The sequence below is a fragment of the Pinus tabuliformis genome, chromosome 8 (genome assembly GCF_031772625.1).
Source record: "Pinus tabuliformis cultivar Carrire ecotype Pingquan chromosome 8, CPIR1, whole genome shotgun sequence".
Classification (NCBI taxonomy): Eukaryota; Viridiplantae; Streptophyta; class Pinopsida; order Pinales; family Pinaceae; genus Pinus; species Pinus tabuliformis.
Window position 1 is genome coordinate 805,669,510 of NC_142294.1, and position 19,295 is coordinate 805,688,804.

Sequence of the window (19,295 nt, forward strand, 5' to 3'; positions counted from 1 at the left end):
ATTATGAGGCCCTCACTAGAGTCACAGTACCAACAAAATACCAAACCATTAAGCCCTTTAAACTACTCGTGTGTGTGTGTACGAGCGCACGTGTGTGTGTGTACGCGCGCACGTGTGTGTGTGTGTGCGTGTGCGCGCGCGTGCGCGTGTATTCCAATATAGAGGTTTGGCCTCCACAATTGGTTTGCTCAACACCTTACCTCTATAATAGATGAATAGATGACAACCGCTAGAAAAAGGGGGGCATTACATTTGTGCCTCACACCCATCCTGGGATCCATCATAGCAAAGAATAACTTGGGGGGTCAATTACATGTGTCCATCAAAGTGCCAATGTGCACAAAGACAAAATTCTAATGAGAAATTAAACATTGCACAGAGAGCCCCAGTTGGTGCACTGAGCCAACAACCTTTAAAACCCTGAGGACTGAAGAAGCCAATAATACTCGCTAATGGATTCATCAAAGTAAAGCCAAAACTTTAATGACAAAGTGAACATTGCACAAAGAAAGCCCTAGGTGGTGCATTGAATCAACAACCTCTAAAATTCCCAAGGATGTTATCCAACTAGCCCCATGAAGAGCCCAAATTTTACATTAGTAACACCAATATGGCTAGCATCATGATGTTGATGTTTGTAGCAAGGTTAGCAAAGGATAAATGGGACATCAAGGGTGGTTCCAAATGGACTAAAGGTGTGATGAGATAAAATGCTAAGCAAATATGAGTCTTTCCGATTGAGGTCACTATCAAGAGAATCATCCAAAGGGTGGTTGCCATTATGAGGCCCTCATTAGAGTCATAGTACCAACAAAATGCGAAAGCATTAGCCCTTTAAACTACTCGTGTGTGTGTGTGTGCGCATGTGTGTATTCCAATATAGAGGTTTGGCCTCCACAATTGGTTTGCTCAACATCTTACCTCTATAATAGATGACTCGATGACAACCACTAGAAAAAGGGGGGCATTACATTTGTGCCTCACACCCATCCTGGGATCCATCATAACAAAGAATGACTTGGGGGGTCAATTACATGTGTCCATCAAAGTGACAATGTGCACAAAGCCAAAACTCTAATGAGAAAGTAAACATTGCACAGAGAGCCCCAGTTGGTGCACTGAGCCAACAACCTTTAAAACCCTGAGGACCAAGGAAGCCAATATTACCCACTAATTGGATTCATCAAAGTAAAGCCAAAACTTTAATGACAAAGTGAACATTGCACAAAGAAAGCCCTAGGTGGTGCATTGAATCAACAACCTCTTAAATTCCCAAGGACCATAGGAAGTCAATGTTATCCAACTAGATCCATGAAGAGCCCAAATTTTACATACATATAGTAACACCAATATCTCTAGCATCATGATGTTGATGTTTGTAGCAGCGGACAAATATCTCTACAATGTTTAAGTGTCAAACAAGGAAGAATCATCCAAAGCCTCTTTAGAAAACTTACTTAAACAAATTGTCTTTATGAACTTAGGAAAAGCACAGTTATTAACTTAATTAATCAGTGTTAGCTATTGAGCTAGGAAAACCAAGGAAATGTAATTTTAATTACATTAATGAATTTGTTTTAATTTCGACAATTAATCTCAAGTAGGTTAGGACTTAATCCTACCATCTATCACTATGGAGATTAGGGTTACAGATTTAGTTCAATGAAAAATTATAAAAGCAAACCTGAGAAAAGAAAAACAATTAACAAAATTTGAGTGTCTTTTCTTTGTGAATGTGATACTCAAGGCTAAAGAGAAAAACATTAAAACATTGTTTTAACAATGACAGAAATTTGGGGGGAGTTTGAGTAGAGGCAAAAGGCATACCAATTTCTGAGCACCAGTTCACAAGGCTGCAAAGGCGAAGGCAGGTCACACGTGTTGTGCAAGCAAGAGCTACTGAGTGCACATGTGACGCGATTTGCAGCAAAAGGGCCACATGTGTGGTGTAGAAGCTATGTGTGGGTCATACAACCACCAGAGGTGTCAGATTGAGATTTTTTGGAGGTAAATTTGCCCGGTTTTATTTTGCTGTAAATTTTCTATAATTTCTGTGTTCCAATGTTTCAGTAAAGTTGCCCACACTGTTCTAAGAATAAAAAATGAAGATCAGTTGGAGAGAATTTTCTGTGTGATTGATTTTGTTTGCTTCTACTATTTAACGTTATGGATTAAAAAAATTACTACAAGTCAAAATCAGACCTGAAATTTAGAAATTAACACGTAATTCACACCCAATGTGAACAAGTAGCATCTTCATCTTTGCATGATATTTATCCTTCTTCGCAAAGAATATTTACTCAAAGGGCGCTGGCCTACACAGCTTTAAAAAAAGCATCAATGGCATCGCTATCAACACAAGATATGGTCTACGGTCCTATATGAACTACATGATCTTAGATTAGAATTAGCGTAGTTACCACACAAATATTAAGCTAATTTTTATGAATCTCAGGTGGTACCTATCAAGTGTGAATTAGCGGGGTCTCAATACCACTAGCCCATGTTCACTTATTACCACTTCCTTCCAACAAAGGAGCTTCTAACCTAAGCATCCCCTAAAGTAATACGTTCTGAGAGTTGCTACCCTGTCCACCCAACAAAAAGGATTTGCCATCCACATCGAGAAAACGAAAAAAGGGTTTGTCAACCAAGGTTCGAGCCTAAGCATCCCACAAAGTGGCACGTTTGAGGAGATTGAACCCTTCCCGGCAAACAGAAAGGATTTGTCAAACCCCCACTTGAAAAACAAAACAGGCTTGTCAACAGCCCCGCAAAAAAAGGGAAAAAAGTTTGTACCATTATAAAGAGCACACTGAACACAACCATCATCACAAGAATGTGGCATCTATAGCATCTGGTATTTTAAAGATAATGCATATGCCCTATAGGCTTGCAGTATGAGCCCTTTGGTTTGTCTGTCGTATTGATAATACCCTATAACAAGAAATTTAAATAAAACCTTATGTCTGCAGTATGAGCCCTCTGGTTTGTCTATCCCATTCATATACCCTATAACGAGTAATTTGACTAAAACCAGTTTTTGACTTGAGTTTAACCAGTTTTTGACTTGGGTCAAATAAACTCAACCAGAAGGTGCGTTAATTAATCAAGCAAGACATCTTTTTGTTACCAAAAATATGATGAAATTTCATGTATGTTTATGTGCAACATGCAGAACAGAAAAAACGTAATTGTGTACATGTTACACAAACAAATTGCATCATGGTTATGGATCATGTTGATGAACAAACAAAAACCAGATGTACCCGAATCCACTGAGGCTGAAAATCTGAAGATAATATGATTACAGCGCACTACACATTCAGAAGCGAGGTCAAACGTATAAGAGTATGCCTCAAATGGTATCGAATCTGAACCTGAACTTAAGCTTATCATTGTTTTCAGCAAATGAGGCATATTTGTGCATAGATTTAATATTTTGTAAAGAATGACTTACGTGAAAACAGGGAATTTGATGTCAATTTGAATCAAAAGCAGGTATTCCTGGTGGACTATCACATATCTTATACTGGAACATTGCAACTCTTCAGATATTTTGTTCGCAAAGCACCACGACCAGAAATTCTGCAGTTTGAGAGCAAAGAAAACAGGGATTGATATGAACCAAAGCATCTTATTTCTGAGATAGATATGATGTCTGTTCATTGTCTTAATACAGCTTCCAAATGTTATTATAGCACTGCAACCTTTAAAGATAAATAGCCAGTCTTCAATGGTTTCAGCGTGGCAAAGCGTTGCCAATAATAGGCTTTGTAATACTTTGCAGATACCAACAGAATGGTGTGCTTATCTATAGTGTTAATGTTTCAAGTATGTATACCTTGTGATGTTATTCTAGTAATATATTAGCTTCATGGCCTCTGTCGTTTGCCAGCAAAATAATGCATCTTGTAGTCAGTGATAGACTCTTAGTAGATACAACTGAAGCAAGAACATCCCTAGAAGATCCACTAGTAATCAAGAATGAGCATATACATTTCATCTATAAACAGAAAAAAGGACTGGAACATATTTTGCATATGAATTTACAATTAAATTATCTGTTGGGCCCAAAGGACTCGGGCATAGTTGAATCTGATGTTCTTGTGTCACGAACAAAACAATAATCAAAATTAGACGAAGCTGCATTGAAAGATCTTGATGTTACATCAAAATTTAACCTATCTGCTTCTTGTAAAAATCCTGCCGGGTACTTCTCTTTCTCATATTGCGATTTTGCTGGGATAGAAAAATCACCACTACTGCTATAGGCTCCAGTGTCTGCTGTATCTGGAACCCCAACTGAATTCTGAAAGTGCAAAGACTCCGAATAGTTGTTTATGTTACTAGTCCTATAATCTAACCGATCACTACGTCTGCTACAAAGGTTAGGATCAAAATAACCAGTTTCTACATGGCTTGATGGAAAGGGCGGGAAAAAATAGCTGCTAGCAGTCTTCCTAAGTGAATCTGGTAGTCCATCAGTATCTTGAGAAAGTGGATTGGGGCGAGGGGTCAATTCAGGATCAATCTTCCTTGTTCCATGATATACGTCATCACAGAGATGCTGATTTGAAAAACCAGAATCCAGGATATATGCATCATTTTCAAAATAATATGCTGTTTGAAGAGAAGAGGGTGATGATTTCATATAACAGTTTGAACTGGACATTGTATAAGGGTCCTCACCCAATCCAGAACTGGTGGGTTGTCCTGAATCTCCAAATATTGTCTCAACATAATCATCTGTACTAGTTGAATCTCTATTACTCTCTGTGCTGCAAGAAGTTTCATCCGAGTAACTGAAGAGGGATCCAGAATCACTAGATGCCATATCAGGGTAGTCTCTATACACTATGTTCCCACTTCCTATGATTGGGTTACCATTGCAATCAAAACCATAATCTTCAAAATTAAATGCATGGGAGGCCATTGAAGAATATCGTCCATCAAGCACACCAATTCCTCGAGGTCCACTATTCAGCACCGGTTGTTTGGCAGCTTTTGTGTTGGGGATGACATTTACTGTTGCCAAGGAATGAGCCACCCAATTCTTCACAACAGCCGGTGGTCGTGGTGAAGACCTGGGAAAAACAATGTGTCAGAAGGTTTCTTTTATTTCTGGTCCTTGTTTGTGTATATATGCTGTTCTTTCAATGTAAAAAACATGAAATACTGTAGACAGCAATAAACCATTCACTATTGCTATTTACCTAGAGTACAGAAGCATGTATGCCCCTTGTGCAAGTACCCTATCAAGCTCCACCTGCTTTACCTACATATAGCAGGACAGTAAAGCCATAGTCATAATCAGAGAATAATACAATGAAAATGCAGTCACTGACCCAACCATGAATTTGTTCCAGGATTTCTATAGTCAAATGCAATCAAAAACAACAGTGATGATTTAAATTTGTGTTTAAGAGTAGAAAGCATACAATGGAAATAACCAAATATAGTTTAAAAATAAAGTATGTTTTTGCATAAATCCAGTACAGGGAAGTGCCACGATTAAGAACACTCAATCTAGTTTTAAACAACTTGTTAAGTTCCCTTGTTTGTGAAAACTAGGTGCAAATGTAGTTCCCACCCAACTCAAAAGTAATAAGACTGTTGGCTGCTTAGACAATAACGTTTTAACTTGGTCTTTGCATAGAACAATGTCAATAGTACATTCTATTGGTTTTGTGAAGGGAACTCACCTTGCTATCATCAATCTTGTACCAGGTCCCTTGTAAATTCTTGACATAACATACATAATGCCCAGAAAAGGAAGCATTCATCATATCTAAATGCACCACGACTGCATATAGCTTGTATGATGGTGGTTTGTCACCCATACCACTCATGTATGGTTTCATGTTCAGGACTTCAGGAAAAATAACACGCTTGTTGAGTTTGCCAAACTTCCCAGACTGAGACAGAAAAAGGTAAACAAAACTGTCAGAAAATATAAAACGGAAAATGCACTGCCAACACGAAAGGCAATTAGACTGGTACCTGAAACCTCTTGAGAGCAATGGTAAGAATGTTAGGAGCTTCATGGACAGTCAACTGCTTTCTAGCCTTCACATAGCACTTGCACCTGCCATACACAGCAACATAAGGGTGTGTTAGTCTCATCTATTTAAGGAACTAATAAGTGACCCAAAAAGCCAAGAAAGCAGGGCCCAGACAAGCAATTTTCTATGTTGCAGCCAAGAATACATCCTATGATCAGCTCAGTGACCCCACACATAAAAATTCATAAACCTGTGAAGTTGTAGACAACTTTCTTAATAACATGATTGATTTAGCTAATGACTGCACTGTAACAGATCCCAGCATCTTTAGCATGTATTTTTGAGAACCTGAATTTGAAAGGAAAACAAAATGACCCCTCAAACATCCCTTTCTCAGACATGAAGATGCAAAATGAAGAATTAAACCTCAACCACCATCATATATATGGTAATAAGTATGCATATATAACATGCCATATATAATATATAACATACATATTACAAGTTTAATATATAATATATAGCTCTGAATGATAGCAAACTGGTCTCCCCAGCATTAGCATTGCTCCCATAGCATATCCACTAGCATAAGTTTCTATCTAAAATGACTTTTGCTAGTTCAGTAATGCTATGACTGAGGCTTCACTAATCATCTGGTGCAACTCTTCACAAGCTTTCTATTGAGCCTTACCCAAATACAAACTCTTAACCACTAATTGTTATGGCATGAAGTAGCGCTACCACAAATGAAAAAGATGCTATGAACTTTCTTACATATTATGTTGTTCCCATAAAACTAAACAGCTAACTTTTGTGGCATTAGCAGAAGTGGGCCACTTAAGGATGACCTCTATCTTTGCAGAATCAATCTTTAACTCATCCCCACATATCACATGACCCAAGTATACCCAGTATAGCTTAGCAAACTCACATTCTGCGTTTGCCGGTAGGTGATGTTTCCTTAGAGTCTCCAATACCTGCTTTAGTTACCAAACATGCTACTCTCGAGCATAATGTAATAAGCACAACAGGCTATTATGTAAATCACCCAATATGTATATATATACACACTACTGATTGAATAATGAACAAGACCTCGTGACAGTATTTATAAATACATTGACAGGTCACAAGTGAAAGAATAATGAAGGGTTATAACCCAGGTTATTATTATTATTTTATAACTCCGATTCAATGATGTTTTACAAGATATTCCGACTGTGTATATAAATAGATTGACAGGTCACAAGTGAACAAACATAATGAAGGGTTATAACCCAGGTTGTTGTTACTATTACTGTTATTATTATATATACTATATTATATTTATTATCTAACTTATATTCATTACATCGCCCCCTTCAAAAAAGATTTCTCCTCACAGCATTGATAAAGATGGCCGTTGTCATCTGAAACTAAGTTGCACAACTGGGTACGAGTTTCCGAAACGGGCACCGGTACGAAACGGGAAAACAGGTATGAGTTTCCAAAATGGGCACGGGTATCAAATGTGACCCCCCAAAATTTTGGAAATGGGGAAATGCGATATATATATATATATATTAGAATTTAGGACATTTAAGAAATGTTATGTGCAATCATAAAGTATACATGATACATTATAATTTATTACATTTAAAGTTTAAACGTTATGATTAAATTTACATCACATTTACTCATGAATGATCACATAATAAAAATAGCAATATCGGAATATCTAAAATCAACTTTTATTATATATCCAAATCTCAAAATCAGCCTTTATTATATATATGAGGCTGCAAGTATAATAAAGACTATGAGGCTGCAAGAACTATAAAGACAAAAGACTAATCCTCATCATCATAATCCTCATCAAAATTAGAACCAGAAGCATGCTCAACAGTGGATGGTGGTGCTAAAGAAGATGGTGGGCCAATTCCACTTCTAGGCTGGACCTCAATATTCAGGGCAGCAAGAGAGAGATCCAAATCAGGACTTCCTGGATCCACATCCCATTCTTTAGAAGGACCACTGTTGTATTCTAGACCCCTGTGAGATGCAAGGCGAAGGTTGGAGTGCACATAAACAAGACCCTCTGCCTTCTGAGAGCCCAACCTATTGCGCTTCACAGAATAAATAAAACCATAGGTGCTCCAATTCCTTTCCGCTGATGAAGAGCTTGCTACTTGTGAAAAAACACGAATGGCAAGGTTTTGCAAATGTACACCATTTGCTCCATGGTTTGTAGGATTGGTAGGATTGCAACATTTTATTTGAATTCTATCATGTATGAGGCTATGGGTCATTGAAATTCAAATGCAAGAGAGAATTTCTTAACATGATAATTACTTGTGACTATTTATATATATTTTTCAATTTAGCATTTACTTCATTCAATAGGCCATCAAGCAATTATACAAATACAATGCACAAAAGCCATGGGACACAAGAAATTAGACCAAAGGCCAGGGCAAAACCCACAAGGGAAAAGCCCATTAATCCTTTCCTTATAGAATCTTTGTCATAAAGAGAAATTCAAGTCATAAATGAACTAACCCGTAGACCAATTACCAAGAGCCAAGTCAGCCCTCTCAAGATACCACAATGTTTGTTCTTTAGAACTTCATCATCCACAGAAAAGCCTAAGACTTCACACCTTTTATCCACAGGGACGAGTTACAAAACAATAGATTTATGTCTCGGACTTCTACTTCTTTTCGACCTTCCAAATATCCTTGAGCAAGTAACCTTGTCTTATGTTTTTCGTACTCCAAGAGTTCTTCATCCTTATTTCAGATCACATATGTGTGTAGGATAATGTCCAAATGAGAGATGCAAGTGGTCTATATATAGTCTTCTCCACAAGCAAATGGTTGTCACATGTCGCGAGCCGAATTGTGGGGTAGGAGGGCCAACTTGGCATTTTGGTGAGACAAATGACACTTTACAACTTCTATATTTATTTCTTTTGCAAGGGTCATGAAGAACATGCCCTTCTAGATTTTCTTTTGACTAATATAAAGCTAGAAGAACATGCTTGAAAATAATAACAATTTTTCTTCTTTTGTTTTACATAAAATACACATTGATACAAGTACAATGACAATTACGAAGACCAACCCTCGTTATAATTTCAACATGGGCATCTGGGATTGACATTTAATCAAGAGCACGAAGTGCTTTAAGTACCTTGATATTGGTGGTATTTATTGTTGAATTCCTTTGATGTCAGTGGTATTTATTGTTAAACTCCTTTGTCGTGGACATAAAAGAAATCTACCCTTCACTCAAACGAAATTATATGGTTAGGCATGTCAATATTTTTCTACCATATTATAAGATTGAGGATATGGACCCTTCACTCAAACCAAAACCATTAGTTGGGCATATTAATTTTTCTCAATTTCTTACATATTATAAGGTTGAGGAATCTGAAGAGTATGAAGACTTTGAACCAAATGATGTTTATGTAGCTCATGTTGATGATCCCATTTCTAATAGCGCTGATGAGTTTGATGAGTGATCAAGCCAGCAGCCTAGCAGCTTGTAGCATGGTTTTTGGACTCTAGAAGCCATTTAGAGCCTCACTAATTATGTAATTTGCTGATATGTATTGGACTCAGTGCTATTTTGATATATTCACGCTTACATGGTATATAGATAAACAAATTTTGCATATTTTGTCTCTAATGGTTCGAAATCATGGTTTGGAATCTTAAAATTATTTTTGTCATTAAAAACTATTATTGTATTTATTTTTTAGAAACCAATTCATTGAATCCAAATCAAAACACAATTTGATAGGTCGCCAGTTCGAAGACTAGTTTCATTTTTTCAAACTATGTCATTAAGATCATAGACCCTATCATCTATAGTTCTAGTCTAAGTCACCAGGTTCACGTTCGTGTTTGAGTTCGGCGACCTTGAAATTCGAATAAAGTTCGGCAACTAGTATTTTGCCGATAAAGTTCGACATATAGAAATTCGAAAAAAAACATGTATATATATATATATATATATATATATATATATATATATATATATATATATATATATATATATATATATATAATCAATTTAAAGTAAAATTCAAAGTCCATAATGCACAACACATAAGATTATTGCTCAAACATTTAAATCATTTCCACATAATTTTATAAACCATGAAAGCGAGTGCCAAATTCCAATAAAGAACCAACTTCCATACATGGTAAACAAGGTGAGAAATTCATCATAGACATTGGCACCCATATCAAATTCAACAAAACCATGGGCCATATCAGATTTCATATATTGAAAAACAATTTAATAAAAAAGTATTCAAAATATATAAACTCGAAAGTTTAAAGTAGCTTGGCAATTTTAGAAAATTGTTCATGCAAAAAGTAAACTAGAAATCTAAAACAGTAACACAAATTTTATTCTTGATGTTCCTATGGCCCACTTGTTATATCAAAAAGTTCTATATCATCAAGAGCATTAGGAGTTGTGAATCCTCTAGATGCTTCAGCATCAAATTCATCAGTCAATTCCCTGTCAATGTCACTATCAATGTACAAATCAGCTTCATCCATTGATGCATTTGGAACAAGATCAATCCACGGAGTAGAGGAATTGGATAACTCTTTAGCCACATTTTTCAAAGCCAACTGCAAGTTACTACGAACATAAACAAGATCTTCTAATCTTCCAGATAACAATCTATTTCTTTTCTTGGAATGAATGTGGTCAAAGGAACTCCAATTCCTTTCACACGCTGATGCACTTGATCCATGGCTTAAGATACAAATTGCAAAATTTTGCAATTCTGGTGCCCCTGAACCATAAAATTCCCACCATATTGCTGGATCACTTTTGCTCCTATCATACTTTGTTGATTGTGTTCCAAATAAACCTTCTTCTAACCTGTATGCCCTCAACTGACTTCTAACCAAACCTGCAATTTCTGGATCTAGATTTAGCTTCTCAATAGCCTGGATAAGTCCATTCATGACTTCTTCATCCCTATGTCTTGGTAACCCAAACAATCTAGGGTCCAAATAGCATGTTGCTGCATGTAATGGACTATGCATCATCTTCCATCTTTGATCAATTAAATCCCATATCTCCTAGTAATCAGCTTCCACATTAAGCAGTTGCAATGGTCTCTTTGCAACGATCAATGCTTTCATAAACGAAACCCATACAAGGTTTGTCACCATCAACCATGCGGAGCACATTAACAATGGGGCCACATATTTTTAAAACCCTGTTTGCATTTTCCCAAAAGCCATTATTGTGCACTATTTGTTCAACATTTTTCCCCTTAGTTTCTTTTGAAAGGGTAGATCTCTCCCACTCAGTGTTGCAAAAAACAACTCTTAGGCTCACTTTTTCCTCAACAACTCTTTTCAGAGTAATATAAAAAGTGGTAAACCTTGTATCATAAGGCCTCAACAACTATTTTGATGCATTCTTCCTGTATATCCTCAAAGTGAGACGATGGTTGATAATGAAGTTTGCAATTGTTTTGGCTCTTCAGATTGTCTCATTGAGCCAAGGAAATTTGGCTTAGCCATGCAAAATTAAATCCAAGCAGTGAGTTGCACAAGGGGTCCAATAAATGTGATTATACTTTTCCATAATCAGCGTCCCTACACCAACACAATTTCATGCATTATCTGTAATAACATGGACAACATTTTTCTCCCCAACCTCTTGAATCGCTTCATCTAAAATTCCAAAAATAAATTATGTTGTCTTCACTCGATCCATTGCATTTACTGCCTTCAAGAAAAGTACCCCTTAAGGACTATAAACGACCACATTGATTAATGGGCGATGACACAAATCTGACCAACCATCACTCAAAATTTTGCATCATGTAAGCTTCCAAGGCTCTTTAATCTGAGCCAACTTTCCTGTCACTCTATCTTTTGTTTTCTTTAGCAAAGTTGTCCTTAAAGCTTCAGATCCGGGAGGAACATAGCCCTTCCCAAAATCAATGGCCTTTTTAATTACATTTTTAAAATATGGACTCCTCGCCACATTAAAGGGAATTGCACATGCATAAAAGAATTCTGCAACAGCATCATCAACTTCTTGTTTCTCAACATGTTTCCAGAATTGATTTAATGTTTTGGTTCCACCTGTTTTTACTTGAGCAGAACTTGACCCACTAATGGTTGAGATTGAATTAATGGTGTTGGAGGAAGACATGGCAATCTCCCTCTCAATTCGCTACCTCTTATTTACCCTTTTCTCCTTTTCCATCTTTGAAGTGAAATAGTCTTTCTCCATTGTGGCTTTTTGTTCATCAGAGATCTTAGTGCAACCTTCAACACCACCTCCACTTCCATTGCTAATACTGAGAAGGTGATCCACTGCTCTAGCTAAAGAGCCAGTGAAATCATGTCAATAGCTGACATGAAAGATTATTCCCATCTTTTTTGACAAAATTCCAAGCTACAACAGTTGATTTTGGGGGTACCATTGAAATTTGAAGGTTCTGAATCTCTGATTGTTGAAGACTGAGGTGAAGGCTTGAAGCCCGAAATGTCTGCATTTTTTTTTAATTTACATTTTAATTAGTTTTATATTTTTTTTGCAGAATGAAATTATGAAAATTTGACACTGTAATTTATAAAAAAAGAAAAAATCATCAGTTCAAAATTCAGCCTAAGCCTCTTTAAATACTAATAAATTGTATTTCAGTTTTAACTGATAAAAACTAGTAAATTTTATTGAACTAATAAAAAAAAAGTGTATTTAAATTTTTTACTTACCTGGAGGCTAGAAGGTGGAAGTTGGAATCTAGGCAGTGCACTATGCGACTTGCTAGAGGGCCGAGGCTACTTGAGGGCTCACTGCTCTCAGGAGTCAGGCTCTGTCAGGACTCAGAAGGCTCACTGCTCTCAGGCTCTATCAATTTTTAAGGGCAGAGTGTTGGTATCTTAAGAGCTGAATTATAGTTTTGTTAAGGACAAATTTCCGGCCTGTTGAAGAGGCCGAGATGCAGCCTTGTTGAGTCCAAGTCTCAGGCCTGTTGATGAGGCCAAGTTGCAGCCCTGTTGAATCCAAGTTCAGGGACTAATGTTGAGGGCGAGTTCTGGTCAGTGTCAGCCTTCAGGACGCTGCCACAAGCCACAGCCTGAGATGAGGTCGGCGCCTTTGTCACTTTAGAGAGTCTACTTTGCAATGATGCATAAAACCTCAAATTTCACACAAGCACTCAAAAAGATACAGACAGTAGTGATATAGGCTCTGAGGTGAGTAACGAGTTTAGATACTAAGCTCAAAGCACAGAGCTAGCACTTCAAATCCCGCAAACAGTGCTTCAAATCCCTTCGCTCTCTTAACTCAAGTCTCAGACCTATGGTCTAAGTTACAACCCGTCGACGCTGCCACATGCCATGGCCCACAACCCGTCGAAAACGTTGTCAAAAACCCGTCGTCAGTCGAAAGTTGTAGCCTGTGTATGAGCTCAAGCCTCACGTTGTGGACTAGTCACCGGTCACTGGTCGCTGCAAACAAGGAACCTAAGTTCTAACCCATGGGCCACCACAAACAATGAAACCAAAACAAAACCACGGGGCCCGCAAAATTCATGATTCATTTCTAATTTTTTTTAAACGGAAAAATTTGAATTTTAACGAATTTTAAAACGAATTTGAATGATTTTTAACGATTAAGTTTAACTTGAAATTTGAATTCATTTGACTTTGAAGTTCGAATTCGCCATTTTGTTCGGTGAACTTAAACAAATTCGTTTGAAGTTCGGCGAATTTCGAATTTTTTCGTTCAAATTCGCCAAACCCGATGACTAAGGTTCTAGTATGAACCGGATTAGATCATTATATTATTTGTCATCCATAATGATGCTTTTAGAGTAGAAAACATGGATGAATCAACTCATTAGACCATTTTTTCCAACGAGTCCTAGTTTGGCAAATTGGGGTCCGAAACATTCTGGAAGCAATTTGAGGCATTAAATAGTGTTTTTAGGGGATAGACATTCTCTCTTAAACACCACACCAAAAGTGTTATTTTACACAGTTACCTTTCCAACACTTCAAGAATCACCTCAATCGAACTCCATATGCAAAATTAATGCCACCAGGAAGTTGACATTCTTGCTTTGACGGCCATGATTCGATAGGATGCCAAGTCAACCCCCATTATTCATGGAAAAGGGGCTAGCCATGTGATCATGAGGAAGAAGACTCTAGAAATCAAACTTAATCACTAGTAAGCTATTGGGCTTGTTATGTTTAGAAATCTAGGGCAGCTTAGTTAGGGTTATTGTTAATTTAATTTCTCTACCTTTCACATTTTCTTGTGATGTTTATTAATTCTTCTTTACAATTTATTAGGTTCCTATCATCAAGACAAATGCCAAACAATGAAGATCACAATACATGACACATGATGTAGGCAATCAACCACGGAAAAACACCTATGAAGGGGAAAACCCAATCAAAACTCTTCCACTAGTAGATTCAAATCAGATTGAGACAACCATAAATTCCCTCCATCCACAAAGTCAGCCTCCATGTTAAGCAAATCAACTTTCTAGCTCCTTCCTTCACATGACAACGTAAGTTTGCTACTCAACAAGAATTTCGGTCATCATCTCCAACATCTTGAAGATTATGTACCTACAAATCTTCAATAACAAGTACAACCAAATACAAATATACACGAGCATGAAGTTAACTATATCGAAATGATGGGAGCATCAAAATAATCATGCTTTAGACATCTGGTTAGGTTCACAATCAACAAATATTACATATTTTTAAATTTCAACAACTTTGGTAGGTTTTTGTTACAAACCCTCAATTCCATCCTCAAGACATAAAGCCTTAGATATCAGTAACTAAACCAAGTTAGCAATCCAATTATAGCATTTTACATCTAGGGTTTCAATATTAAGATTTTAGAATTTCATGTCAAACTCTACTAGGATTTTGTCAAAAACCCTAGATTTCTTCAGACTAAATCATGGATATCAATAATCAAGTTATCTTTCTATCATTTTCATATATAGGGTTTCATTATGGTTTCCTAGAAACTTATATCAATCTTTTACTAGGGTTTTTATCATAAACCCTAGATACAAACATCAAACTTCAAAAAATTAGATATACAACAATTTTGACTAGGCTAGGGTTTCGATCATACAGAAGTACATACATCTAGCATTTCATTCCTAAGATTGACTATAGCAAGGGTTTTGTCATAAACCCTTATTTAACAAACCCTAAAAATATAGGGCTTCATCATATAACCTAGATATCAAACCCTAAAAGGTTAGGGTTTTACCATAACATTACCAAAACCCTAAACATCAAAAGAGTAGGATTTCATCATGAGATCTAACTTTATCAACAAACCCTAAGAAGACTAGGGTTTCATCATTAGCATACTCTAAGCATCGAAAGGCTAGGGTTTTATAGTGAACCCTAAAGGTTAGGGCCTCACCAAAATGAACAAAATGGCAAGAGATAGTATGATAAGGATAGATTCAACCAAGTGATTAATCACCCTAACAAGAATCTTTATGATTCAAAACCCTAGACATGAGAGAGTTAGTAATATAAAGCAATTTTCAAATGAAGAAGATCTACAACAAATTAAGTCAAACATACCTTGAGATGTTCTTTAACAAACCTTGTGGAGTTTCTTAGCATCTTTATGGTCCATTTCCAAGTGAGTTAATTTGTGCCCAAAGGATCCAACTTGATTTACTAAGTTACCATTACTAAGATTAACATGTCTACCTCATCTTTGCTTCCTTCAATATATATCTGCAATATTAATTGACAAACACAACCAAAATATACAAGTACAATAGTGTGATGATTATCTAGGGTTTCCATTATTTTTTAAGGGAGTAAATTCCAAGGGATTAGACATTATTCAATTTCATTCCTACCAAGGATTGCCATAAACCCTAGATATTATGACATAGGGTATCCAAGTAAAGTGAGGGTTTTCATATGAACTATCTAGAGTTTTACAATCCCTAGATACAATGAGAACTTACAAACCCTAAACATTAGACTTTAACAAAAGAGCATACTATACATGCCTCAAAATAACATGCCTTTGTCTTTCATGATTGATGTTTCATTGAGCTTGTTACTCTCCTTGCAAGCTGAAGACATAACGTTAGAAGACTAAAACATAATGAGTAATACTTACTTGAATTTGATGAGTACCTCAAGTTGCTTTCTCTTGACTGTAGTAAGGGGAGTTTCCTAGATGTTTTCAAATAGACTTCATATAGACTACTTCGTTTAAGAGATCCTTGAAAGAAACTTCAAATAGGAATGATTCCACTGCTCTTCAATCTTCTGCTACTGGACTTGAGTGTGACCCTATGATTAGTGCTTCACCAATCTAATGATATAGCTTTTCCAAATAAACTCGGTATGCTTGTCTTGACAGCGACTTTCTTGTTCTATAAGGTCGACTATTGAGGTGACTCGACCTTCTTCTATGTGACTATTCAAGCTCAGATCTTATGTGCATATACCACACTAACTTGATTTCTATGCCAATATACAGCACTGCAACTTTCTCTTTAAGTATGGTGACTACTATTAGATGATTGACCATAATTATTCAACCTTGAGTCTTCAGTTTTTTATGGAGGTTTTAGGTTAGGTCTTTTAAAATATACTTATTCCTAGGACTTTGAAATAGGAATCTCAGCTCCTCTTTTCAGGGTGACTATAGCTTTATATCAAGCTTTCTAACTAGGTCTATAAGGCCTCATAATATTTCAGTCCTATTTTAAGAGATCCTTTCTCTAACTTAATATGATTCCTAGTCCACACAAGATAGGATTCGGTCACCCTCAAGTATACTTATACTTCCTATATTCTTAGATCTCTGAAATGGTGTCAAGTTTTCGGATCTCTGAGGTAACTTCATATCACTATCTTCATGCACAGTGCTTCGCTCTTTTCTTTAGGATGCTTGGTCTTGACAAGGCTATTTATCTTAGCCCCTTGGTGCTTCAAAATAGTGCTATTAGTGCCTTTGTCTTCCTTGCTCAAACTTGCGACTTAGACACTGTGATTAGGGCTAATGGATGTGCTTGAATTTAGATTTCCTTCCTTCTAGTAGCTCGGACTTAGGGATCTAACTTTTTCTTAATGTCTTGAAGCCTTGTATCACTTGCTTGATCTTCTAGTTTCCCTCATGTCAATAAACCAAGCTATGATACTGCGTTGAGAAATCTAAGGCAGCTTAGATAGGGTTATTATTAATTTGATTTCTCTTCCTTTGACATTTTATTGTGATGTTTAATAATTCTTCTTTACAATTTATTAGGTTCCTATCATCAAGACAAATGCCAAACAATGAAGATCACAATACATGACACAAGATGTAGGCACTCAACCAGGGGAAAACCCAATCAAAAGAATTCCACTAGTAGATTCAAATCAAATTGAGACAACCATAAATTCCCTCCATCCACCAAGTCAGCCTCCATGTTAACCAAATCAACTTTCTAGCTTCTTCCTTCAATTGACAACGTGAGTCTGCTCAATAAGAATTTTGGTCTGCTTCATAACAAGAATTTCAGCCCTGCAACATGTCTTCACTTCCCTTGTACTTGTGACAGAAAATTTTGGTTTCCAAAGATTTTCAATGTTATGCAAATTCCTTTCCTTGAAATGATGAAAGAATTCTTTCTTGGACATTTTTCACATCTCTTTCTCCACTTGAAAATTGTAGATCAACTTCATGTGTGTCTTGTCTCCAAAAGGTCGAATAGCACTTGTATATATCTATTCTTCTAATGTGAGGATGTATCCCTTTAATGAGATCGACAAGTAGAAGATGTAGTCAACTTGGTAGATGGAGGTTTATTGACATAAAAATATATTTTCATTCTTCAACATGAGGAACCCAAGAAAGGCCCTTTACAAAATGAATATGACTTTGATTCTTGACACAAACCTAAAAGCATACAATGGAGGCTTGACCTAGAAGCATGAAACCCATGCTCATAAAATAAATTATTTTATTATAATTTTCTTTTTCTTGACAAATACATTACATCATGACTCAAATACAATTATGAAGACTGACACTAGTTACAATTTTTTCGACATGTTACAACTAGGCCACTAGGAGGAAAAAGGGTTTCATTCTATTCGAGTGCATTTTGTTACAAAGATCAGCAAAGTAGTTGAGACTAGATAGAGAGAGAACAAACAGACAAGGTTTGCAAATTGTAGCAACCCGCAAGCCACAAGTTTCACTCCTTTGTACTTGCATCCATTTCCATCCAAAGAAAGAGAGAGCAAATCAACCTCATGTTCTTGCTAGGTTTTCTGCCACAAGGGCTTCCCAGATCATAAGGCGTGTTCATTGTGGTTTGTGAGTTTTATTTCGTTGTTCTCTATTTTCCATATTTTATCCATTGCATGCATAAGCATAACACAGTAATTAACAGATCCAGAAATCTAAAGAGAAATTAACCCTTATTGTGTAGATTATAGATTTTCAAATATATTTTAGTAGATCTATTGTGACAAACTATCCAGTGGAATATCCACAGCAATATATTGGTATCAGAACAGGTTCCTTTGGGTATATTGTGAAGAGTTATAGTGGGTCCAGATCGGTTAAGCCAAAAGTTATATATAACCCCAACCATGGTCGAAGAATATGTTAACCTTCAATACCTCATAGAGGAGAGGTTTGTGTAGTAGGAAGCACAAGTAGCAAATATAAACTATAATGAGAGCTTCCTCATGGCAGCACTGACTAGTAAGCTCGCATTATTCGAAGAAGATGGAGATTCCAAAGCAAGGGATAAATCAAAGGGAAAATCGAGAGATCAAGAAGAACCAAAGGAGTCCAAGAAACCCAAAAATAAAATAAAATAACAACCTAGTCCGCACTTCTACTAGTAAGTCCCCATTTGAAACTTGTTTTGGGTATTTTCCACTTTCACCTTTAGATATTGCATATGGGCAACAAGGAGTGAGGGGAGATCTTACAGGCGATGCCTTAAGCGCAAAAAAAATTTGTTGAGAAGATCAGCGAAATCCATCTAAAGGAAAAGGAGACACTGCAAAAGTCACAAGACAAATACAAGGCCAGGTATGATCAACAAAGAACAAAGAAGTCGTTCAAGGTGGGAGACCGACTATGGTTATAGTTGAACAAGGAGATGCTACCAGGTCCTGGTAAAAAAGTCAAGGCTCTGCAATATGGTCCCTTTGAGATACTCCAAAAGGTGGGAGATAATGCCTATAGACTCAATATAGCCCCATACATGTGCATTCACTCAGTGGTGAATGT

At 36.6% G+C, this 19,295-nt stretch overlaps 1 protein-coding gene across 1 annotated transcript in view; it reads right to left on the reverse strand.

Moving 5' to 3' along the window:
• Nucleotides 1-3,978: 3,978 nt before the first annotated feature.
• LOC149238037 (ubiquitin carboxyl-terminal hydrolase 16-like) overlaps nt 3,979-19,295 on the reverse strand; it is a 73,880-nt gene continuing 58,563 nt past the window's right edge. The window contains exons 8-11 of the mRNA XM_089372898.1: nt 6,004-6,088; nt 5,706-5,918; nt 5,217-5,278; nt 3,979-5,087 (exon numbers count right to left, since the gene is read on the reverse strand). Coding sequence (XP_089229024.1) covers nt 4,061-5,087; nt 5,217-5,278; nt 5,706-5,918; nt 6,004-6,088 — 1,387 coding nt within the window. The 3' untranslated portion in view covers nt 3,979-4,060. The remainder of the gene's footprint in view (nt 5,088-5,216; nt 5,279-5,705; nt 5,919-6,003; nt 6,089-19,295) is intronic.